General features: G+C 40.5%; 1 protein-coding gene and 1 long non-coding RNA gene across 2 annotated transcripts; both read right to left on the bottom strand.

Annotated features, from left to right (window-relative positions):
- Window positions 1-5,643: 5,643 nt before the first annotated feature.
- On the bottom strand, window positions 5,644-24,961 carry LOC117595360 (tumor necrosis factor receptor superfamily member 14-like). The gene is made up of 8 exons (XM_034295698.1): window positions 24,924-24,961; window positions 24,601-24,706; window positions 24,225-24,506; window positions 23,722-23,809; window positions 23,416-23,589; window positions 23,231-23,279; window positions 23,065-23,123; window positions 5,644-5,994 (listed from the first exon to the last, which is right to left on the bottom strand). Exons 1-8 carry the CDS (start codon window positions 24,942-24,944, stop codon window positions 5,982-5,984), a joined length of 792 nt encoding a protein of 263 aa, XP_034151589.1. The 5' UTR covers window positions 24,945-24,961; the 3' UTR covers window positions 5,644-5,981.
- On the bottom strand, window positions 6,388-7,839 carry LOC105023884. The gene is made up of 4 exons (XR_004576557.1): window positions 7,763-7,839; window positions 7,387-7,668; window positions 6,680-6,767; window positions 6,388-6,547 (listed from the first exon to the last, which is right to left on the bottom strand). It is a non-coding gene; the product is annotated as an uncharacterized LOC105023884 (long non-coding RNA).
- Window positions 24,962-26,670: the final 1,709 nt, after the last annotated feature.

Below are 26,670 nucleotides of genomic sequence, written 5' to 3'. Positions count from 1 at the left end.
TTAACGCTGCACAATTCAAACCGCGCCAAACATGGCAGACAGTAACGTTAGTCGAGCTCCACAATTAGTATCGTTTGGATACAAGGACTTTGAACTGGACCGTGTGAAAAAAAAAAAAGCAAAATATGCAACAACGTCAAATTTAATTCGTCATTTTAAGAACCACAAGGAAAGGTAAGAAAGTAATCTCTTTATATTCAGTTTCACTAAGATCTATAATGATTTAGTTACTAATGTAATGAATTTATCTTTTGTTTGTCATAATTTGGCCTTGGTTGCATATTATGTTTTTTTTTTTTCCTTGTTAGAAATGTGACCATTATCATTACTGAATACGTCTGGTAAATAGATGTAAGGGAATTTGACTATAACAGTGTCATAGCCTGAATTTTAATGTTGATGGCATGTATATTGTAGCGACCCTGTGTTCATTTAAAGTTCTAAGTTGGTCAGTTATGCTTCATTAGGGGGTGGGGCCTGACAGTTAGGTGGGGCTGGTTTACCTGGTGGGACGTCCCGCAGTGAGGAGGGCATCTCTGGGGGACTTGGGGACAGCAGGGGCGGGTCCAGGGGTCTCAGGCCATAGCTTATATAAGGTGGGGTTTTGGGAAGCTCGCTCTCGTGGCTCCACTCCTGTGTGTGATAGAGGACCGTGACAGGTGTACTTGTCTTAGCTAGCTACAGATCTAAGAGGGTTTGTAAAGAACCTGTGTGTTAACAGGTATTGTTGGGCGTAGACAGTGGCCACACAGCTGTCTTGTTAGGGTTAATAAATTCTACCTGGCATTCTTTACCTCTGACTCCGGCTCCTGATTTAGCATCCCGACCAGGGGTGTTACAATATTATTACACGTAGGCTATAATGTCTGTATTAAATGTGGGCATTTTCAAGTGTTTGTGGACTGCGTATGGAAACTAAAAAGCATTGTGCTTACACCATAACAGTTAACTTTACTGCATGAAAGGCTAACATGGAGGCGCCGATGTGATTACTAGCACCTAAACATTTCGAATAAGTTTTTACAGCGTAATTATATATTAGGCAGTTTTTCAGTCACAATAATTAGTTTACAAGGTTGTTATTATTAGCCCTTATTACATGGATTGGCTGAATTCCAGTGCAGAATGCGTGTTATTTCTTGATAACAGACCGTTGCCATGAAAAACAGCGCGTTTCTATGGACGCAGCAGGATTCTAACCAGAGACGGACTATTTTCTTTAGAGGAAGCAATACAATCGTTTTTAAATCAATAAATTCCTTTTGAAATCAATATTTTGTGTCAAATTATAGATTTATTTGGTAGGTAGCCATGTAATAAGCGGGTATAGCGAGGCGATTGTTATAGCGAATACAACCCCTTCAGGCTGATTCAAGATCCTTCCGCTTCGTCCCCCCAAAAAAATTTACCGCGGAGGAGAAAAATATTTGATTTTGAAATCGAACTTCGCACCGAGCGCACGTCAGAAACAGAGGACAGTGTGTGTTTTCATCTCTTTAGTACTGTGACTTGACTTGACTTGACTTGAAACTTATAAGGACTCGACTTGACTTGCTAAGGGTGAACCCTTGACTTGACTTGCTTGATTTATCTGAACTGTGACTTGAGACTTGACTCGAGACTTGATGGTTAAGACTTGAGACTTGCTTGGACTTGACCATGTGTGACTTGTTCCCATCTCTGCCAGTTTGTGAGAAAAAAGACACTGTTCAACTGTGTACCAGTATGTTGGTGTAAGATATTTTAATATTTAAATACAATCTGTTTGTATTAAAAGTCCATCCAGGTCAAATTTATCAAGGTCAATATTTCATGGGATTTTACCCATGATTTTACCCATTTTTACCCTGTTTTTCTCCCAATCTTCCTCTGAAATTAGTCCAATCAGCTGATCTGTTTATACACCCTCCCTTAAACAGGAAGTTAATCTCAGCAAACACATGGGAGGAAACGCTCACTCTGTCTTATCTCTGCCCCGCCAGAGACGTTGCTCCCCCTGGACCCACCGGACCCCCCGGGCACAATCGGCAGTGGCATTACCGGTGCTCGAACCGACACAGTTACTCATGGGATTTTTAAGGAACCTATCCGCAAATATTAAAAAAATCCCAAAACGTGTCAGGACTCAGTCCTCCTGAGCTGTTTGTCTGTCTGTCATTACATCTCCCCAGAGTACCAGTCTCCTTGTTCCCAGCACACCACGAAGGCACCCCTGCACCAGAGCACCCGTAATCACCACTGATCCTGAGCACCTGCACCAGTCTACACATCTGGGGGGCTGATTGCCACTCTCCCTATAAATAGGAGAGGTCTACTTTCAGTCCCTGCCGGATTATTGTACAGCCACGTAATTATTACAGTGTTCTCTACTTAATCAAGCAAGCTATCCGAATTCCCCTAGTATCCTGTTTTTTTGTTATCTTCTGCTCACCGTGTTTTTTCCGTCGTTTCCAGACCCTTGTTCTGAGACCCGTCCTGCACCTCCCTTCCAACTACCTGGATCACCTATCTGCCTTCCTGTTATCGACCTTCCCCTGCATTGACTCCCCGCTCTGTTAACTGAACCCTGCCTGACTATTGGACCATTCTTGCCTCCCGGACTTTGTACCTCTGCTACCCACTATCCACCCTCCAACAATACATTCATACCCACTATCCACCCTCCAACAATACATTCATACCCGCCTACGTAATTCTTACGTATCTCCACTGTCATCTCTGACTACTACAATAATCATCATTGTCCTTTTACCCCGGTGTCTGTATCTGCTTCTGGATCCTACCTCTGTCCTGAGTCCCAGGAATCGTGACAATACGTGATGTCACACAAAATTTATAGCCAAATGTTGTAGGTCATGAAAGTGCTACGCTTTAACTTTTCTAAGTAATCACATTTCATTATTTTTATTTTGTTACATAATTTATCAAGCATTTCTCATAAAAACTGTAGAATTTATGTCAACTTTCACAATAACTGTAGCTATTAAAATAAATCACCATTGCTCCTTGTGCACAGAGTTTGTGTGATGGTAATTTTATCGATCAGAACTCTTTAAGAAGGCTTTGTTTACCTCAACACCTCATACTTCATTTCCCACAGCACAACCAACATTCCTTTTCTCATCTAAACAGTTGCTCAGTCGTTTAATCAGTTAGAATACATGATTAAAGAAATTTCCCTGACATTTGTCCAGTCAGACGCTTTTCCCTGAACACATCCATCTAGCAAGTTGTAACAAGCTAATCTCAAACCGCACTGTACCTGTGATGTTTTTCCCTTCAAATCAATTCACTGTACCCAATGAATATGATGCTAACTAAGAGACTTGAACACACACAATCTAAGATATATTTTTTTGGGTAAAAATGAAATAAAGCACATATGCTAACAAACATCACCTTGTCATGACAAGATTTACACAGTTATCAAAACAATGAGCCTAAATAAGCCTAAACTTAACATAGTCCTCATTTTAAGTTATTCTGAAATTCCTTATGGGAAATTACTGATCAAATGCAAAAAGTACCAGTATCACATTTTGTTCCAACTTGCTTCTGTAACTATTATGCCAGTGCCGAAGCAGTCGACTGTGTCTAGCCTGAATGACTTTTGACCTGTCGCACTCACCCCCACGATCATGAAGTCCTTTCAATGACTAGTTCTGGCCCACCTTAAGTCCTGCCTCCCCCCCAACACTGGATCCCTACCAGTTTGCCTACCGGTTGAACAGGTCTACAGACAATGCCATCTCCACAGCTTTACACTCTGTCCTGACCCACCTGGACAAAAACCAATGTCTATGTGTGGATGTTATTCAAAGACTTCAACTCAGCATTCAACACGGTCATCCCCTCTAGGCTGGACAACAAACTCTATGACCTGGGGATCAGCCCCTCTCTCTGCAACTGGACTTTGGACTTCCTAACAAACAGTCCCCAGTCTGTCAGGTTAGACAACTTCCCCTCCTCCACCCTGATCCTGAACACTGGTGTTCCACAAGGCTGTGTGCTGAGCCCGTTCCTGTACTCCCTCTTCACCAACAACTGCATTCCATTAACACCGTTCCAACACCATTGTCATGTTCAATGACTGCCTGATCAGTCAGAGGATTGCGCAGATTATTTTACGTAAATGATAGCCAGCCAATTTCATAACATATAGAGTATCTCACAAAAGGAGATACAACCCTCACATTTTTGCAAATATTTGATTATATCTTCACACTGAGGAAATGACTCTTTGCTACAATGTAAAGTAGGGAGTTTTACACAAATTTACACTGTTATACATGCTTTACAATCACAACTTTACATTGTAGCAAAGTGTCATTTCTTCAGTGTTGTCACATGAAAAGATATCATCAAATATTTGCAAAAATGTGTGTGGTGTATTCAATAACGTTAGAGTATTGATCCAGAAAAAAAAACACTAGACTATGTTTTCAACTGGGGATCTTCCACCCCATAGACAGGTATGCTACCCACTGCGTCAGACAGGAACTTGCAGCAAATGTAGGCAAGCAGTGGTGATTTTCTTTCTAATCCTAACCAAAACCTTAACCCTAACCTTAACCCCAGTGCAGTAAGACCTAACCCGAACCAAACCTTAACCTGACCTATTTGGTTTTCTAACCTTAGCCCAAACCTTAAACCTAACCTTAACCCCAGTTCTGTGATATCTAACCTTCACCCTAACCTGAACTCTAGTGCTGTGTTATCTAACCCAAACCCTAACCCCAGTGCTGTGATGCCTAATGTTAACCTAACTGCAACATTAAAATGCATTCTTTACATATTCTAGTGACCTTGGTAATGCTCAAGCATTTTGTTAAAATTGTTAATGAATTGTACGTTTTCGTAGGGTTAATTAAATATCAAGCGTTTGTCTGGCGTTCGTATATGTAATTTTAGACACCACAGCCATCACAGACATCCAGCGCAAGTGGTGTCTGCATAGGGCACGCTGCATCATCAGGGACCCTTCACATCCATGCCACAAACTGTTTGCCCTCCTGCCATCAGGCAGGCGGAACAGGTCTCACCATTCTCACACCTGCAGGCTCAGGACCAGTTGGTTTCCATCCGCTTTGACCCTGCTGAACTCTGTGACCCATCCCATCACTAACCATACCCCCCTGCCTCTCAGGGACCTTGTTGCACCACTCCCTTGTACTACTGGACTCTGACACTGTCTTGCAATGTCTGATAAGGATGTTTTCCATTGGGAACCTCACTACTACTATTCCTGCATTTCAGTTGATGTCCTAATTAATCAAACAGTACAGAGCCAGACAACAAGGTTGGTAGAGTGTAGCTGATTTGGCTACAGCTCAGAGTGGTTTAAACAGTTTGCTAAATCACCGACATAGCTCACACCTTACTGTAGAAATGTTGAGTGGTTGCCAACTCTTTATTCACATTAAATAATGAATTGTCTTCTATACCAGTGTCCTGGACATCTCATTATTCAACAACCAGATTCCAAAAAAGTATAGATATAAATTACAACCTGAATAAATTACAACAAGAATGTATAAGAGATGAATGGTAGGTGTGGAAATGAAATCTAATGTACAGTACTAGAGTAAACTGGATAGCTATGCCAGGGGTATCATATCACAACAACAGGTGCTCAAACACATATAGATTGTCTAAATAGTCTGTTTATTTCGTTAATTAGTATTGATTATACATATCATTTTATGTGTAATACATTATCCGTGCACTTGTTGAATACTATAGACCATTTCAGTTGCTTGTGAGATTTTTGTAGAGGGAGTGAAGAACATTCGAAAGCAGCTCGAATATTGTCACTAGATTCACAAGTTCCATTACATCCATGGTGATACTGTGGAATCATTTGATAGATGTCTTTAGCCATCACTAAATTCACAAGTTGATGTCCGTGGTGATGTTGTCAGATCATCTGTAAATGTCTTTGGTTCGAAGGCAGTAACTTCAAGATTCTGTATCCTACCCCATCATCCAGGTGCAGTGTCATACAAAACTAATTTTTATTATTACTCAAGTTGAGTTCAACTGACTTTCTTTCAAATGTGAATCCTGGAGGAAAATGTTGACAGTATTAATATAATGCAATATATCATCCACCTCCTCAACACATTCAATATGATATAAAGTTATGGGTGGGGGAGGGGGCATTAACATAACTCTGTAGGGGATTGTTCATCTGCCTGTATATTTACAACCCCCCTGTGCCTTGAAAAATACAAGAATCAGAATTGAGACAAAAGCAGTGTCAGATATATGACAGTAAACATTGACTTTTTCATTCGCTGTGTTCATCCTTAGGCAATCAAAATAACTGCTGTATTGTGTACAATTCCAAAAGAAAAAAAAGTATTACCTGCTTAAAAAAAAAAGGTATTTCCTTACTAAAATGAATATGATAATTCCAGTTATTAAAAAAACGAGCACCAAAACTGTAGATACAATTACAGGTATAAGATATGAGGTCTTTGGTCCACATTCGGGGTTAGACCTAAACGTTCCAGGTTTAATTTCTTGAAGATTCAAAGTGTCACATCTATATTAAGAGAAAATAGAAGAAATATGAAGGACAATATGGAGATCCAACATTATATTTTAAATGTCTACGCATATTAATTTATTATTGTAGAGCTACATTTATTTTTTGAAGGAAGCAGAAAACACTTACTGTGTGTGTGGTTGACAGGATGTAAATGATCCATCTGAATAGGTGTCACCAGTACAGTCAACACACACAGTGTCTGTAGATGGAGTTCCTGCCCAAACATATACAGGTTAGAAAAATTTACTATAACTGACCAGTGTTTCCAGATTTATAGGAAATGTGATGTTTTAATTACTTACATTATGAATTAGATTTGTTTTTTTTCAAGCAATTTGTATTAAATATTTTAAGAAGCTGTGTTCCTGTGTGTGTTAATGGTGTGGGCGTGTCCCAGTTATTAAACATATGAATGTGAGTAGAACAACTCTTTCTTCTCAGGAGTATGTCACTTTTGACATTTTTATAATTTTTCAGACTAAGATAGAGCATTCATCTTACTATAGCTAGGTAGGTCAACCAAAAGCCCAGTGAGAGTTAAGAACACTTTTCCATGAAGTAATTATCTTTAAAGTCTAAAATTAAAGAAGAAATCTGTGCTCCTTTAGGGATAGGATGGCCAAAAGAGCTCTATTAAAAGCAGCAGGAAGTATTTCAATTGTTTCTTTCCCTTCAAATTAATTCTTTGGTCAGCAAAATTTGTGAAAATAATAAAATAATTTAACAATGAGATTTTTGACAGGTACTGATATTTCAACCAGTATATCAATCCATGTCAGTCCACCATAGAAAGATGATTACAGTGAACTTGAATATAATGAAAGGAGACCTACCTTTCTGTCTGATGTATTGACCAGGTTTACAGCTGCTGTGTCTCTGGGCTGCTTTACAACCATCCTTAGTTGGGTCTATACAGTAGAACCCCTCCAGTGGCTCACAGACAGTGTCTGATGAAGGTCTACATGGATGTTTTACCATCAAACCAAAGACTGGGTCACAGTGTGTACATGGTGTACATGCTGTAAGACCATTGAGTTTATCAAGGTAGGTGGAGCCAATACAGGGAACACAGGAAGTACTTTGATTGTTTGTACAATGTCTGTATACATGGTTTCCTGTGGGACAATAAGTCAATATGTCAAAGATAGATTTATATTAACATTAATTGTCTTCATAATAATCCATTTAATATACCGAGATGGTCCTTACCTGGTGAACACATAGGACAACATTCACCACCTATTATATATTCAGCTGGACCACATGCAGCAGAGGACTTGATGTTTAAAAGAATCAAATTGATTGCTAGACAAATCTGTAAATGGAGAAATTAAATATTTCAACACTGTATAAACATGATTTGTCTGCTGTAAAAGGAGTGTTTTGTAGTGTCATACAGAGCTCCTGAGCCATTGAAGAGATCAGGGTTAGAGATGTATGATATGTTTACATTGGGGGAGAGATTACCAGCTCCAATATGAAAGTTTAATGGTTTTCCCAAATAAAATTGGTAAAAAACACATTAAGGAAATGTATTTGGATTCCTGTTTTATTGAGGAACTATTTACACTGATCCTTTGCTTTTCAAAGTACTTGCCTCCCCGCCAGAGGATTTTACTGTGTTTGAAAAAAATAAATGTCAAACTTACCACAAGTCTTCCATGGTTCTCCATTCCTCACCATCTCACTGAAAGTTCCACAACGCTGCAGTTTTAAACCATAATAATGGAACCATCCCTTCTGTCTTTAATCTTCATGTGGGCCTTTAGACAAACACAGTTAATGGAATGATAAACATTTAATATAATACAAAATCGAGAGTGGTATTACATTTTATATTACATGCTTATGTAACACTGGAAATATACTATGTCCATTTTAAACCTTAATGGACTAGTTTTGTTACAATGGTAGCTCAAATGTATTGTTTGTAATAGGATAGTTGTTCACCATTTTGTTTTTGACCCATGATCAAGCCTTTAGGACATTCCTCCTGTTAAATACAAGTCCTGAAGGAGGGTGTCATTGAGTTTGGTAATATAGAATGTAGATGAAAGCCTGAGAACAGTTGCCCATTAAGGTTGTCTTGGTCATCTTGGTTCTGTTAATTGTTAATTGGCTCCCCTACATTTCACCTCCAGACTGGATAAAACCATATGTCCTGTCCTGAAATATATAAAACCCTGAAACAACACTACGTTAACGTAGAGATACAGAACAGACTGAGCTTTACTGAACAGAATTACATTTAATCTTTGACTAGGAAACTGAGTTTAGATGGCATAGGTTCTACAGAGAGCAGTTTGTAGATTAGAGGACAGTCCAAAAAAACAGCCCTTCATTTTAATGGAGAATGGAACTGGGTCTTGCCCAGGAAAGCCCTCCCAAACAACCAGGAAGCCCTCCCAAACAACCAGGAAGACAACCCAGTCAACCAGGAAAACCTCCCAGACAACCAGGAACCCCTCACAGACAACCAGGAAGTCACCAGAGTCGGTCAACAAAATGCGGATGTAGGTCAAGTGCCAAACTGGAGAACTCACACAATGGAACAGCACCAACTATTTGGCCTCTTTGGAACTCTGTTGATTGCTTCATGTTGCTCTGAAAAATCAACAATCAGATCTCTTCAATATCTGACACATATGTACTGCTAGTTAGCAATCGAATTAATGTGATCTCGGTAGGTGTATTTGTGATATGGTGTTTCTGTTATTTTGTCCACCCCTGTATGTGCAATAGCTGAAATGCCTCCACCTGGTTACAGCAAGCAGAGTCCATAGAGGCTGACGCATCTCAAGATGTACAAGGGGCTTGTCCACTGCAAGAACGACAACAAATTGCTGACTCTTCAAGAGCATTAATTGAAACAGCAAAGCTAAATGCTCAAATGGCAAAAGAACTGTCAGACATTGTATTTTCTACCAAAAGGTTCCGCCAGTTAGTTTACAGTGTAAGAGTGTACATCCAGTGTGATATTAGGTAAAGTACCATCCAGACCAAAGAAGATATACAGCTGCAGAGTTATAACCACCAGGTTTTCTACACACCAGGGAAAGACACACTGACTGCAGACACACAGTCATGTGTGGTCATGGAGAGTCAACACACTGAGACTGCTGATCACTAACTTGCATCGCTTGCATTGAGAAGCCCTCCTGTGATGGGTATAAATTCTCCCCAGACCAGATCCTCATGGACAGAGGGCTCAGTATATTCCTACAAGCACCAGCACTGTCCTCCAACCTGACACAAAATGCTGCGAGAGCAAACAAGTTCACTACAACAGAGGGTGTGGTCGTGGCCCAGAGAAGTGAGACAGTCCCACACCACTGAATCACCAACCAGTCTGCAGCACAGACACAATAGGAGACACCTGAGGAAAACTCTGGGCAACACAAACTTGTGCACTGAGACTGACTTTCCTGAGGTAGAGACACACCCACCAGGGTTCCAGAACATGAACTGAACATGAACTGAACACTGAACTCTGACCTCTCCTGGATGGAGCTCAGAATCTCACCCACCACTAATGACAATCAGACCAGAGGTGGCAGAAAATACAAAGACTTCCTTTTGATTGGACGGTAAAAGTTGAGCAGTCCTTAGGAGTTCGGCATAAGTTATGTTTACGCATACAGGTTAGGTTAATTATGTTGTAATTGATGATATGTTGCTAGCTATCAAGTCCCTGTGAAACATTTGAAACCGTACTTTCACATTGCAAATAATGAATTTAATATTTTTGTTTTTTTGTTTTATAGGACTAATTTTGTAATACTTAATTGAGTATAGTGTACCTACTGGTTTGTTTGGTACACTTTACCTCACCAAAAGTGAAACTAACATCATTTATTTTTACTGCGTTATACCCCTAGGCAAAAACAGTACTAAATAGAAGAGCTGGTCACTTACTTTGTCGATGGTGTTGCCTGTCTTCAGTCTTGACATCTGCCTGTAATGTATTTGTGTTCTATATCCACTCAGAAGACTGGAACCTTTGGAACATGACTGGAATGGAACTGGAAAACTGTTGGTTAAGTGGGGGTGGTTGGAATGTGAAAGTAAAACATATCTCCTCCTCATACAGAGAATAGAGTATTCCTGGAACTGGACATGCTTGGTGAGACTGTGAATGTCATGAGAGAGAACAAGCAATAAGATAGAACGGTGGATAGAAACATTTTAGATAAAAAAAATGCAGACTTGAAAAGTGAAAGTGGAGAGTTCAAGAAAATCCAATGACTACGCTGGCCACCAGGTGGCACTAAAGGGCAATTAAATATGTAAAAGAAGATGCTCCTGCAATACTTGAAATCTTGTGTGGAAGCACTGAAAGACTGACATTTTGAGTGAATATGAAGATTCATGGTAGCTGTTATCAGGTCAGACCATCGTCGTATGGCTCAGGTCCCTTGTTGACTATCAAAAAAATATGCTTAAATAGAAAATAAATATTACTGGCAATTGTTTATGGCTGAGTATATGGAAGGAAATGAGGAGATTCATAATCAGTTTGTTACCTGTGGATATGCCTCTCAGTACTGTTCATGTATTTCCCATTCTAGCTGTATGATGTACAACATTTAAAATCTCATGCATGAATTCAAATGACCTTAAATGCTCATCATTCGTTTTGTATTCTCCCTAACCATGATTGGAAAATACAAACTTAAAATTTTATTATTAGATCCTCAACACAGATTTTGTGTCTCTATCAAGAATCATCATCAGATTCACAAGTTACATAACAAACATGGTGATGTTGTCAGATTATCTGCAAATTTGTTCAAGGGCAACATATTACGACAATATTCTATGTAATCTTATTCTGGAGCAGTGGGCCCTGGCTTCCTCCTGGTGCAGGACAATGCCCGGCCTCATGTGGCCAAAGTGTGTAGGCAGTTCCTGGATGACGAAGGCATTGATGCCATTGACTGGCCCTCACGTTCCCCAGACCTGAATCTAATTGAGAACCTCTGAGACATGATGTATCAGTGCATCCAACGTTGCCAAGTAGCGCCACAGACTGTCCAGGAGCTCACTGATGCCCTGATCCAGGTCTGGGAGGAGGTCCTCCAGGACACCATCCGCCGTCTCATCAGGAGCATGCCCAGACGTGGTCAGGAGTGTATACAGGCACGTGGGGCCATACAAGCTACTGAGTCACATTATGAGTTGCCATGATGAAATTCACACAAGTTGGAACAGCCTGTGATTTCAATAGTTTACTTTGATTTTCACTGTGAGTTTGAATCCAGCCCTCAATCAGTTGGCGATTTTGGTTTCCATTCACGAATTACACAATGTACAGTCAAGGTTTTGACTTTTAATATATTGAGTTCATTGAAACCCAACCGAATAACAAACACACTTAAAAGGCATGTTCCACCCTGTTATACTCATAAAACATGTTTTCATGTTTGGTTTTTTACAAATGTTTTCTTGGTTCTCGTTAATGTGAGTTTGTCGCGCAAATGTTTGTGACAGAGCAATAATCGTGTTCAGACATCAGGAACACCTACTGATCTGCTTGTTTGATTGCTGTGGCTCAATATACAGTACCAGTGTTGCCAGATTACAAAGACCGTATACTGTTCAATCACCTGTGGATACCACAAAAGAAACCACAAACAAAAATTTTTCTATAAAACCCTATAAATCAACCTGCCCAAGCCCATTCTTCCCTGCACACTGTCATGAAAAATCACCCAGTTGCGCCGGAAACCTCCCATCTTGTGGGAATCTTTCTCATCTGGCAACACTGTATAGTAGAATCAGAAACAGAAAGAGTTTTATTGCCAAGCAAGTTCAACAACATACTAGGAATTTGTTCTGGCCAGTTAGTGCAACAAGTTATAAAAACAAATAAGAAAAGTGGACTGCGCATAAAAACAGTAGAATGAGCATTAATAGTATATTTTTCATAATTTAACAAATATGTAAGGTGCATGATTTGTCCAGTTGAGGGTTGTGTGTGTATGTGGGGAGGGGCTATAGTCAGTTTGGCTCCAAGAGCATGTTCATGAGGCCTACTGCTGTAGGAAAGAACTGTTCTTGTGGTGAGAGGTTTTGGTCCCCCTTCTGCCAGAGGGGAGAGTTCTGGATAGTCCATTTCCTTGGGGAGAGGGATCCGAGTCCTGGAGGTGTGTAGGTCTTGTAGAGACAGCAGATTGCAACCAATCAGCAGAGCGGATGATGCTACCAAGGACAAGGGCAGGCTGCAGCGTACCAGACGGTTGTTGGAGGAGGTCAGGATGGACTCTATGATGGCAGTGTAGAAATGCCCCATCATAGTCTTTGGCAGGTTGAACTTTTTCAGCTGCCACAGGAAGTACATCCTCTGCTTTCTTTGTGAGCGAGGTGATGTTCAGGTCCCACTTGGGTTCCTGGGTGATGGTGGTGCCCAGAAAGTGAAAGGACTCAACAGAGTTGACTGGGGAGACACCCAAAGCGATGGGGGGAGGGTGGCTGGGTTTCTCCTGAGGTCCACCATCATCTCCACGGTCTTTAGGGTGTTGAACTCCAAGTTGTTCTGACGGCACCAGGACACCAGATGGTCAATCTCCCACCTGTAGGCGGACTCGTCTCCATCAGAAATAAGTCAGATGTGGGTGGACTCATCCGCAAACTTCAGGAGCTTGATAGTGGTGACTGGAGGTGCAGCTGTTGGTACGGGGAGAAGAGTAAGGGGGACAGGACCCAGCCTTGAGGGGAGCCGGTGCTGATGATCAGGGGGTCAGACAAGTGCTTCCAGGTTCCAGGGGAGTCCAGATGCTGGAGGATGAAGTGACGAGCCACGTTGACCACATCATCCACAGCCCTGTTGGTTCTGTAGACAAACTGCAGTGGGTCTAGAAGAGGGTCAGTGATGGTCTTGAGGTGGGACAACACAAGGCGCTCAAATGACTTTATAACCACATAAGGTGAGGATGACGATCTGTAGTAATTAGGTCCTTTGATCCTTGACTTCTTGGGAACTGGGATAATGTTGGAAGATTTGAAGCAGGCCTGAATGCAGCAGGTCTCCAGTGAAGTCCAGACACGGATCTGTACAGTGCTATAGGGTGGATGGGGAGACACTGTCAGGCCCTGCTGCTTTTCAGGGGTTCTGTCTCTTAATTAAACAGACTGTTAACGTCCCCCTCCAGGATTATACAACACCCTGAAATCATCTTACCTGATTTAGAATGTATTCTTTTTCTGACACATATAATTACAGCAATCACAACTGTCAAAGCCAGTGGCCCAAGAAGTACAAGTAGAATTAAACCTATAGGAGGGGAGGTTTGTGGTCCACATTCAGAGTCGGACCAGTGAGTTCCAGGTATAATTTGTAATAATTGCATGTAATTATATGTGTCAGAAAAAGAATACAATCTAAATCAGGTAAGATGATATTCTGTTTCTTAGTGAGATTTCTCTGAACCATTCTGAATCATTTCACAACATATTTAGTCATTAGTCCATTCATCTCGAAATGACAGAGTTTAATTTGTAGCTAGTTTTCTTGCCTTCCGGTAAAGAAAAACAATACTTATATTACTTGATGTCTGGTATGTCGTGCATGTCGAATTTCACAAACTGCAACTTGTCTAAACAATTTTTGTGCCCTGCTATGTGACCTTTTTACCCAAAACATTTTTGTGACACCGAAGGCCAACTGGCATTGCCCCTAAAATGACAAAATTCCAAGCCTGGTTATCACTGATAACCTTCTAATCTGTTGATTGTTCCGTACTGGTTTCCACCATGGTCCTATACATTTTGCTGGTTGATTTGTTTTCCTTTGAGATGTTTTGTTTGTGCATTGTGCTTTGTTATGGCTCTGGGATAATTTGCTTTGCCGGTTCAGTTGGGTGGTGTTTCTGCTTTGTTTACTGTTTTATGTTTTCCTCAACCTGTTTATGGCAAAACAAAAGTCTGCTAGTAAGGGACAGAATAAAAATGTCCAAGAAAATGAGAAAATTCATGCTAAAGGAACTATACATTGCTCAGCAATGAATGCAGCACACAGACACTCACATCAGAATACACTAACAGGCCTATAAAGACTACTACTACAGAAAACATACAAATGGTTGAAATGAACATCAGCAGTATCAGCCCAAGAATCACAGGTCAACACCTTGCATTGCTTGCCTTGAGAAACGCTCCTGTGACAGGTATGTAATTCTCCCCAGACCAGATCCTCATGGGCAGGGGGCTCGGGAGTGCTCTTCCAGACACCAGCTGTTCTCCAACCTGTCACAAAATGCTGCAGTATCTACAAGAGCAAACAAGGTCACAACAAGAACAGAGGTGCAAAAGCACCCCACTGCTAACACAAACTCATGCAGTGAGACTGACTTCAGGTAGAGCCACACCCACCAGGGTTCCAGAACTTTTATTTCAACAAGAAACACAGCGTGAGACCAAGGTCTCTTTTACAGCAGGGCCCTGTGTATACATGTTTACATACAGTTTAGGTTCAATGATTAAAAACAAACAGAAAAACCAGTGTACAGACAAAACAAGACGCACAAACCCAAGACTATGTACATTGTTTTAAACACCAGTGCTATTCACCTGCGTGAAGTTGTCCACCTACCCAACGCTAAACAAACGATTGAGCCTATTTTGAGTCAGTTTGGAGTTGGGTGGCTGGTGACGTCTTAACCTCTAATCAAATGTCTAACATTGAAAAACATTGATGCAGCACAAACCAAACTTTAACGACACAAACCAGCACAAACGACGCACAAAGGAATTAGCCTATTTTGACTCAATTTAGAGCATGTTGGGGGGGCTGAGTGATGTCATCACCAATAATTAAATGTCTAATATGTAAAATACAGAAGCAGCACAAACGAAAATCTTAACGACACAAACAAGACTATTTTGGTTGATTTTGGAAGATGTTGGGGGGGATGAGTGACCTCAGAATGACCTATAAAATATTCTTTAATATCTATAAAATGATAGCAGCACAAAATAAAATGTTGAAAGCACAAACGGTGCTCAAACGATTGAGCCTATATTGCCGAAGTTATGCGTAGGGTGGGGGGCCAACTTCACGCAGGTGTGATATTCCCACTGTGGCCTCAGGGTTTTTGTAGGTATTGGTCTTCATCTTTTTTATTACTCATATTTACATACTTTCCCCCCAATAAGGGGTTTCATGATAAACTGATACAGTTAATTAATTTCTCTTCTGTTAAATTCATAACACCATTCTAAACCTGTTTAGTGTTATCTACTCTAATCGGGAACTATTTGTATCTGTTTGCACCATTTTCAATAAGGAAACCAGAAACTGTGCTTGCTAATGTTGCTATTAGTGAAAATGCATAGAAACTAAAAGGGGCACTTCACCATAGAACTAATTAATGTACTCATTACTAATCTCATTACTTGCCATAAAATGGCAAGATCTCCTCAACACAGCAAATGTTTATTTCACAATAGGGTCCATTTCCTCTGTAGACTACTGGTCTGTTCATTTAATCCAATAAGTAATGGGTCAAATATTTCTATCCATCTGCACTATTTTCAGTTCAGAGAGTAAATGCCACATCTTTGTTAAACAATTTATTAGAGGATGTTATGGAAATTTTGAACTAAGGTACATTTGAGAAATGTCTGTCTTTCTATTGGCTGGTATGTAAATCTTTACTTTGATTGTGACACACATGTCTGTATGATATCAGAGGATTATTAGGTATTTGGGCCATGTCCTCCTGCCTAGACAAAGAAGGTGTCAGTCCTTTCTGTTCTTTAGGATCGTAGGAGAGAGGGATCTGGTATATGTCTTAGGGGTCATTCTTGATTGGTCACAGTAGGTTGTAGGGTTAATCATCTGCCGACCTGGAGGTTGTCTAGATGCTTTAAGTTTCCCTTAAGGGTTGAGAAAGTTAACCACATGAGGGAAGACACCATGTACCTTTGTGTCAAGCCCAGGACATGTGATAGAACAAAGGGCATGTGTTTGATTGACATGAGACCGATGGGCAACAACTTACCACACCCCTTTTTCTATGTAATAAATACGGATTGTTCATGTATGGAGTTAGAGACTCCTCGGATGATTATGTCTGTAAGCGCTTGACGCGTCTCTCATATTTTGCATAATAATTAATAAAACTGTTAGTATGTGCCGAGATACATTTTTGTCTCTGTGTCCCTTAGTCCGAGTATCGATGCATCACAAGGAACAAAGCACAACAATACAAATATGATGTACTGGCATTACACTTTGTTCCTTTCGGTTAACTCAGCCATCACATGATCATGTTTACAGCAGAACTAATAAAAATAACACTGTACCAATCCCCCTACGAAATGAAGCAAAACCAAACAGGTTGAGGCTGGGGAGTTGGGTGGATTTAGTAATCACATGCTAAGACAACCAGCCGAACAGCAGACTGAGTGAGTAACCCATGATGGCCATAATAAATACAGAAATCTTGTGACTGTGTTTGGAGTGATTTCCATGTCAGCTGATGTGTTGCAGGCCCAGTGCTCTCTGACTGAACTAGCTGTGCTTCATCAAGCCACAAGTTGAGCTTGCTCATATTGATATTAGTGAAAATGTGTAGAAATGTAACTGGCTATGGTGGAACCACCACAAGATGTTGATTAGTTTAATGAACATTTACCACGCTGTATAGACTATAACCTGTGCACATTGAAAACAAATGTCATTTTAAATGCTGGTCCTAAATTTCATGAGCTTATAAATGTAGGTTTTGTAATTTAACAAATAGTTAATTTCAACATCTGTTGGTGAACATTTCTTCTTTGCCAATTTAATCCAGGTGTAATATGTTCCACAATGCAGATGGAGGTAGGACAAGGAAAGCAGAGAACTTAAAATAACTTAAACGTGATAGAACTTGAAACCAGGAACAGGAAAACACAACAACTTACACCAGAATAAATCTCAAACAGTGACTGCCCAGAAACTGAAGTAGGTACTGACCACTGCAGACTGGGAACACCCCACAAGGGCTGCAGTTTTGGAGATGCTCTCTCCAAAATGTTCCTGGTTCAAACACATGAACTTTGAGTGCAGTATGTTCACTTTCTGCCTAATATATCCCACCCACTGACAGGTGCCATGATAACGATGTCAGATCCTGGCTGGGGTGCCTCTAGGCATCTCTATGTGCATTGTGGGTTGATTATCGCCAATCAGAGGTAGCTGCTCCCTATTGCCTCTGATTGGGGATCCTATTTAAGTTGCCCTGTTGGTCCTGTGATGGTAATTCCATCGATAGGCACTCTTAGAGTAAGTACTGAGACAAAATTATTTTGGCACAATTAACAGTTTATTTGCAAATAGAGAGATGGGTCAAAAGCTTACAGGATAATCATCTGATTATTGTTTATTAGACTGCTGTGGAGCAGGTGCGTGTATCTGAAATGTGTCAAGGGAAACTACATTTCAGAGCACACTGTTATGGACATTTTGAACTAAGGTGCATTTGAGAAATGTCTGTCTTTCTATTGGCTGATATGTAAATCTGTACTTTGATTGTGACACACATGTCTGTATAATATCAGAGGATTATTAGGTATTTGGGCCATGTCCTCCTGCCTAGAAGAAGGATGTATTCTTTGTCGTCCTATACATGTATGAATGAGTTACTAGTTAAAGATGCCGAGAGGGGTCTGGTGTTTGAATAGGAGACATCCTTGACCGGCACGGGTGGATTAGAGAGGTACTCGTAAATCTGTATAACCCTTTAGTGTCTCTGTTGACTATCCAGACATTGTGTCTCCTCAGGAGTTGAGAAGGATAAGGTGGGGGGACAGCCCGCCCTTTGGGTAAACTCTTGTGACAAAACCGATGGCAGCATCTTACCACACCCCTTTTCTATGTAATAAATATGGATTGTTCATGTATGGAGTTAGAGACACCTCAGACGATTATGTGTGTGTAAGCGGTTGACGTGTCTCTCATAATAGTCTCTGTGCATAATAGTTAATAAAACGGTTATAATGTACAAAGAGAATTTTGGCTCTGTGTCCCTTACTCCGAGTGTCGATACATTGGAATTTCCATCACAACACTCACTGAAATGTGAAGCTAACCCGTAGCACCAGCAAAAGAAAATCTCTGGCACCGCCACTGTTCCCCTCGCCATCACTACTCAGCGGTGTCTAAATAGTGATGTTACATCTGGTTCTGAGGCGTCTTTCCAGTACCTATGGTAATTTGGGATGAAGCCGCACCCTGACAAACAAACGAGGCCTCGCTCATCTGTAGACCCATGTGATCATTCTGCCTTAAGTGTCAGTTTCAGGTTGTTGATTTAATTGAATAATTTTCTTTTATAAAGCCGTTTTTATGAAAATATGTTTTAACAGCGTTGAAGCACAGTGGCTGGGAAAATCTCAGTAAAAGGGGCTGAAATTTAGGAATAAACCCAGAGGAACCAGGCTCAGAGGGGTAACCAGTCCTGCTCTGGCTGTGCCGGTTGAATATTTAAGGAAGCAAAAACATCACTTCCTTTGTGAGATGTCGTTGGTTGGTTGTTGCTAAGAGAGTACAGAGATGTTGGAAGCGGACATAGAGAGTTTATTCAAGGAGGTCATTAAGAGTTTTTTTTTTTTTTTTAAATAGTCTTTTTGGAGCAGTCACAAAAGCACAAATATAATTTCTCACCTGTTTACAGAAGCACTCTTCCCCAGTTACAGATGCCCTGATTTCCTTTAGGAGCATAAACAAATGTGTCCCTCTTTATTTCATTTGAAGAGTTAATTCGATTCGATTCGAAGTTTATTCACAAATACCAAAAGCAATATAATAATACAATCGTTGCAACAAAATCACATCGGTATAATGAATGGGTCCCCCAAAGAAGCTAGAGAAGCTTATGGGTGGGGGCCCGTAATTTTACAAAAGAAATGTGGTACAATAAAGATACATGGTCACCATCAGTTACCAGGCGATGATGACAAAACTCACAAGAAAAAATGCACAAAACATACAGTACATACACATACATTCATGCTCATTATATCCCAGTAGTCCATGAGAAAGCAGTTATATATTAAATATAAGTTGATAAATAATATTTTTTTAGTTGTTTTTTAAAATTGGAGATAGAGGGCAGCACCTTAAGGTCATCATCAATCCCGTTCCAAATCTGAGGCCCCCTACATACAACACTCATACTAGTGCGCAAATATCTGCGATATTTACCAAATATTAGTGATTTAGTTCTCGTTTGGTATGTGTGCTGGGGGCTATAGATAGGAATGAGACTATTTAATCTAGAGTTCAGATTATTTACAATTTGGAAGATAAGGCAAGCATTATGATATTTATTTAGCTCAACTACTCTTAATAACTCAAATCGAAAAAATATAGGGTATGAAGAGGAATTTATCTCTGACCAGGAAAGAGCCCGTATGGCTTTCTTTTGTAATGATATAAGTTTTTTAAGATAACTTATAAAGGTGTTACACCATATCACATTACAATAGTTAAGATGTGGTTCAAACAGAGTTTTGTACAACACAAGAAGAGCAGACAGAGGGAGAAAATGTCTGATCTTATAAAACAAGCCGACATACTTTGAGAGTTTGTTAACAAGATGATCAATATGACATTTAAAAGTAAGAGAATCATCAATAAGGACCCCCAGGAACTTAGTAGAAAACACTCTTTTTATCAATTGATCATTTATTTTAATCAAGCAAAGATCAGTGTTTTTAAATAGTTTTTTCTTGGTCGATTTAAATAATATGTAGTTTGTTTTGCTAGTATTTAATGACAGTTTATTGCATTTAAACCAAGTGTCAACTTTGATTAATTTCTAAGTTAACTATATTTTGAAGAATAATAGGGTTACTATGTGATGTAAACAAATTAGTATCGTACGCAAAGATGATTTTATGAAATATTTTAGATGAATTTACAAAATCATTTATATATAAGATAAATAAGAGTGGCCCCAAGATAGAGCCCTGGGGGACCCCAACAGTTACAAGCTTACAAGAAGAGTTACAATCATTGACATAGACATACTGTTTTCTCTCATATAGATAACTTCTGAACCATTCTAGTGCTAAACCTCTGATACCATAATGATGCAATTTGTGCAATAAGATATCAAAATCAATGGTATCAAATGCTTTTGATAGGTCCAAGAAAATGCCAACACCACATTTCCCCTCTTCAATACAGTCATTAATTTGTTCGATTAGGTCAAGTATCGCCATACAGGTTGTGCTCTTTTTTCTGAAGCCGTATTGAGATGGAACAAGAATATCAAATTTGTCAAGATAGCCACTTAGTCTACTGTATACTACCTTCTCAAGTACTTTAGAGAAAGTGGGTAGAATTGATATTGGCCGGTAATTGTTCAAATCGTTTTGGTCGCCCGATTTATAGATTGGAATTATCTTAGCGATTTTTGTCATTTTAGGTACATTACCAGTAGGTAGTGTAGTATTTTACTTCATGTGCAGTCATTTGTCAACCAAACGTACCTACATAGTTTAGAGACATATAGGCTATATACAGAATTAGTTATTAGTAGTAGGTAGCGTGCTTGGCTGTGGATTTGAAGGTCCTGTGTTTGAGTCATTACACAGTGTTACTTAACAAAAGATATTATAATATAAAAAATTATAAATATTACCTGGTTCAAAAACCCCTTAATAAAGAAAGATATCGTGTGTTCTGTGACGTTGCCCGGCATTGCGCAGCCGGGGCCCCACCCTGGAGCCAGGCCCGGGGTTGGGGCTCGTTCGCGAGCGCCTGGTGGCCGGGCCTTTCCCCATGGGGCCCGGCCGGGCCCAGCCCGAACGAGCGACATGGGGCCGCCCTCCCGTGGGCTCACCACCCACAGGAGGGACCATAAGGGGCCGGTGCAGAGAGGATCGGGCGGCAGTCGAAGGCGGGGGCCTAGACAACCCGATCCCAGGACACGGAAACTAGCTCTAGGGACGTGGAACGTCACCTCGCTGGCGGGGAAGGAGCCTGAGATGGTGCGTGAGGTTGAGAGGTTCCGACTAGAGGTAGTCGGGATCACCTCTACGCACGGCTTGGGCTCTGGAACCACACTCCTTGAGAGAGGATGGACTCTTCACCACTCTGGAGTTGCCCATGGTGAGAGGCGGCGGGCTGGTGTGGGTTTGCTTATAGCTCCCCAGCTCTGCCACCATGTGTTGGAGTTTACCCCGGTGAACGAGAGGGTCGTTTCCCTGCGCCTACGGGTCGGGGATAGGTCTCTCTCACTGTTGTTTGTGCCTACGGGCCGAACGGCAGTGCAGAGTACCCGAACTTCTTGGAGTCTCTGGGAGGGGTGCTGGAAAGTGCTCCGACTGGGGACTCTATCGTTCTACTGGGGGACTTCAACGCCCATGTGGGCAACGACAGTGACACCTGGAGGGGCGTGATTGGGAGGAGGGCCCCCCTGATCTGAACCCGAGCGGTGTTCAGTTATTGGACTTCTGTGCTAGTCACAGTTTGTCCATAACGAACACCATGTTCAAGCATAAGGGTGTCCATCAGTGCATGTGGCACCAGGACACCCTAGGCCGCAGGTCGATGATCGACTTTGTTGTCGTTTCATCTGACCTGCGGCCACATGTCTTGGACACTCGGGTGAAGAGTGTCCAAGACATCCAACTCACAACCTGGTTGTGAGTTGGATCCGATGGCGGGGGAGGAAGCTGGCAGGGCTGCCCTTTGTCACCGGTTCTGTTCGTAATTTTTATGGACAGAATTTCTAGGCGCAGCCAGGGGCCGGAGGGTGTCAGGTTTGGGGACCACACGATTTCGTCTCTGCTCTTTGCGGATGATGTTGTCGTGTTGGCCCCTTCAAGCCAGGACCTTCAGCATGCACTTGGACGGTTTGCAGCCGAGTGTGAAGCGGTGGGGATGAAAATCAGTACCTCCAAATCCGAGGCCATGGTCCTCAGTCGGAAAAGGGTGGCTTGCCCACTTCAGGTTGGTGGAGAGTGCCTGCCTCAAGTGGAGGAGTTTAAGTACTGTTAATGAATTACAGCTCATAGAAACAACTAAATTAAAAATAGATTATAAAATCAACCATCATAAAAACATTTAAGTGCAAGTGCATCAGGATGTAAAAAAAATACATATGTACAAAATATACATATATTTATATACTGTACTATGATTGAGGATTACTACAAGTCATGATTTGTATCAAATGTGTTCCATTGTGATGCATCATGGGTAACTGGTCATCACTGTCCCTTGTGAATCAGTCTGTAATAGAATCTTATAAATCCATGGTTACAACAAGTGGAGTCCATTTCTTCCATACTGGTGTCCTGGACGTCTCATTATGAGAGTCTGTATGTTTTTTGTGTAAAAAAGAACAGATATTGTCACTAGATTCACAAGTTCCATTATATCCATGGTGATACTGTGGAATCATTTGGTAGATGTCTTTAGCCATCACTAAATTCACAAGTTGATGTCCGTGGTGATGTTGTCAGATCATCTGTAGATGTATTTGGTTCAAAGGCAGTAACTTCAAGATTCTGTATCCAGGTGCAGTGTCATACAAAACTCCTTTTTATTATTACTTTCTATCAAATGTGAATCCTGGAGGAAAATGTTGACAATATTAATATAAGGCAATATATCATCCACCTCCTTAACACATTCAATATGATAAAAAGTTATGGGTGGGGGAGGGGGCATTAACATACCTTGGTAGGGGTTTGTTCATCTGCCTGTATATTTACAACCCCCCTGTGCCTTGAATAATCAGAATTGAGACAAAAGCAGTGTCAGATATATGACAGTAAACATTGACTTTTTCATTCGCTGTGTTCATCCTTAGGCAATCAAAATAACTGTTGTGTACAATTCCAAAAGAAAAAAAAAGAATTACCTGCTATTAAGGTATTTCCTTGATAATATGATTATGATAATCCCAGTTATTAAAAAAATGAGCACCAAAACTGTAGATACAGTTACAGGTATAAGAGATGAGGTCTTTGGTCCACATTCGGGGTTGGACCTAAAAGTTCCAGGTTTAATTTCTTGAAGATTCAAAGTGTCACATCTATATTAAGAGAAAATAGAAGAAATATGAAGGACAATATGGTGATCCAACATTATATTTTAAATGTCTACGCATATTCATTTATCATTGTAGAGCTACTTTTATTTGTTGAAGGAAGCAGAAAACACTTACTGTGTGTGTGGTTGACAGGATGTAAATGATCCATCTGAATAGGTGTCACCAGTACAGTCAACACACACAGTGTCTGTAGATGGAGTTCCTGCACAAACACATACAGTATAGAAAAATGTACTATAATTTGACATTTTTATTATTTTTCAGACTAAGATAGAGCATTCATCTTACTATAGCTAGGTAGGACAACCAAAAGCCCAGTGAGAGTTAAGAACACTTTTCCATGAAGTAATTATCTTTAAAGTCTAAAATTAAAGAAGAAATCTGTGCTCCTTTAGGGATAGGATGGCCAAAAGAGCTCTAATAAGAACAGCAGGGAATATTTCAATTGTTTCTTTTCCTTCAAATAAATGATTTGGTCAACAACATTATTTGAGTATGAAAATAATAAAATAATTGAGATTTTTGACAGGTACTGATATTTCAACCAGTATATCAATCCATGTCAGTCCACCATAGAAAGATGATTACAGTGAACTTGAATATAATGAAAGTAGTACCTTTCTGTCTGATGTATTGTCCAGGTTCACAGCTGCTGTGTCTCTGGGCTGCATTACAACCATCCTTAGTTGGGTCTGTACAGTAGAACCCCTCCAGTGGCTCACAGACAGTGTCTGATGAAGGTCTACATGGATGTTTTACCATCAAACCAAAGCCTGGGTCACAGTATGTACATGGTATACATGTAATAAGACCATTGGGTTTATCAAGGTAGGTGGAGCCAATACAGGGGATACAGGAAGTACTTGTATATTCTGTACAATGTTTGTATACACGGTTACCTGTGGGACAATAAGTTAATATGTCATAGATGGATTGGTATTAACATTTATTGTTTTCATAATATTCAATTTAATATACAGAGATGGTCCTTACCTGGTGAACACATCGGACAACATTCACCACCTATTATATATTCAGCTGGACCACAAGCAGCAGAGGACTTGATGTTTAGAAGAATCAAACTGATTGTTAGACAAATCTGTAAATGGAGAAATTAAATATTTCAACACTATAAACATGATTTGTCTGCTGTAAAAGGAGTGTTCTGTAGTGTCATACAGAGCTCCTGTGCCATTGAAGAGATCAGGGTTAGAGATATATGATAGGTTTACATTGGGGGAGAGATTACCAGCTCCAATATGAAAGTTTAATAGTTTTCCCAATTCAAATTGGTAAAAAATGAATGTTAAACTTACTATGCATATCAAGTCTTCCATGGTTCTCCATTCCTCACCATCTCACTGAAAGGTCCACAACGCTGCAGTTTTAAACCATTATAATGGAACCATCCCTTCTGTCTTTAATCTTCATGTGGGCCTTTAGACTGACACAGTTAATGGAATGAAAAACACTTAATATAATACAAAATTAGTGGTATTACATTTTATATTACATGCTTATGTAACACTGGAAATATACTATGTCCATTTTAAACCTTAATGGACTAGTTTTGTTACAATGGTTGCTCAAATGTATTGTTTGTAATAGGATAGTTGTTCACTATTTTGTTTTTGACCCCTGATCAAGCCTTTAGGACATTCCTCCTGTTAAATACAAGTCCTGAAGGAGGGTGTCATTGAGTCTGGTAATATAGAATGTAGATGAAAGCCTGAGAACAGTTGCCCATAAAGGTTGTCTATCAATCAATCAATCAAATGTATTTATAAAGCCCTTTTTACAACAGCAGTTGTCACAAAGTGCTTTTACAGAAACACCTGGCCTTATTACATTTCAGTGGCTAGGAAAAACTCACTAAGAAGGCTGAATTTTAGGAAGAAACCTAGAGAGGACCCAGGCTCAGAGGGGTGCTGTCATCTTGGTTCTGTTAATTGTTAATTGGCTCCCCTACATTTCACCTCCAGACTGAATAAAACCATATGTCCTGTCCTGAAATATATAAAACCCTGAAACAACACTACGTTAACGTAGAGATACAGAACAGACTGAGCTTTACTGAACAGAATTACATTTAATCTTTGACTAGGAAACTGAGTTTAGATGGCATAGGTTCTACAGAGAGCAGTTTGTAGATTAGAGGACAGTCCAAAAAAAACAGCCCTTCATTTTAATGGAGAATGGAACTGGGTCTTGCCCAGGAAAGCCTTCCCAAACAACCAGGAAGACCTCCCAGACATCCAGGAAGACAACCCAGTCAACCAGGAAAACCTCCCAGACAACCAGGAACCCCTCACAGACAACCAGGAAGTCACCAGAGTCGGTCAACAAAATGCGAATGTAGGTCAAGTGCCAAACTGGAGAACTCACACAATGGAACAGCACCAACTATTTGGCCTCTTTGGAACTCTGTTGATTGCTTCATGTTGCTCTGAAAAATCAACAATCAGATCTCTTCAATATCTGACACATATGTACTGCTAGTTAGCAATCTAATTAATGTGATCTCGGTAGGTGTATTTGTGATATGGTGTTTCTGTTATTTTGTCCACCCCTGTATGTGCAATAGCTGAAATGCCTCCACCTGGTTACAGCAAGCAGAGTCCATAGAGGCTGACGCATCTCAAGATGTACAAGGGGCTTGTCCACTGCAAGAACGACAACAAATTGCTGACTCTTCAAGAGCATTAATTGAAACAGCAAAGCTAAATGCTCAAATGGCAAAAGAACTGTCAGACATTGTATTTTCTACCAAAAGGTTCCGCCAGTTAGTTTACAGTGTAAGAGTGTACATCCAGTGTGATATTAGGTAAAGTACCATCCAGACCAAAGAAGATATACAGCTGCAGAGTTATAACCACCAGGTTTTCTACACACCAGGGAAAGACACACTGACTGCAGACACACAGTCATGTGTGGTCATGGAGAGTCAACACACTGAGACTGCTGATCACTAACTTGCATCGCTTGCATTGAGAAGCCCTCCTGTGATGGGTATAAATTCTCCCCAGACCAGATCCTCATGGACAGAGGGCTCAGTATATTCCT

This window comes from Esox lucius, chromosome 12 (genome assembly GCF_011004845.1).
Source record: "Esox lucius isolate fEsoLuc1 chromosome 12, fEsoLuc1.pri, whole genome shotgun sequence".
Taxonomy (NCBI): Eukaryota; Metazoa; Chordata; class Actinopteri; order Esociformes; family Esocidae; genus Esox; species Esox lucius.
Note: the sequence above shows the minus strand (reverse complement) of the source record. Positions and strands in the feature narration are given on the sequence as shown.

Bases quoted from the DNA above. Each gene is read 5' to 3' on its own strand.
- LOC117595360 (XM_034295698.1), bottom strand. From the start codon at position 24,944: ATGGAAGACTTGATATGCATA. The intron at 23,810-24,224 runs GTACTACTTTCA...GTGTTTGTGCAG, and splicing joins ACAATACATCAGACAGAAAG to GAACTCCATCTACAGACACT. The intron at 23,124-23,230 runs GTATGTTAATGC...ATTTTCCTCCAG, and splicing joins ATGAACAAACCCCTACCAAG to GATTCACATTTGATAGAAAG.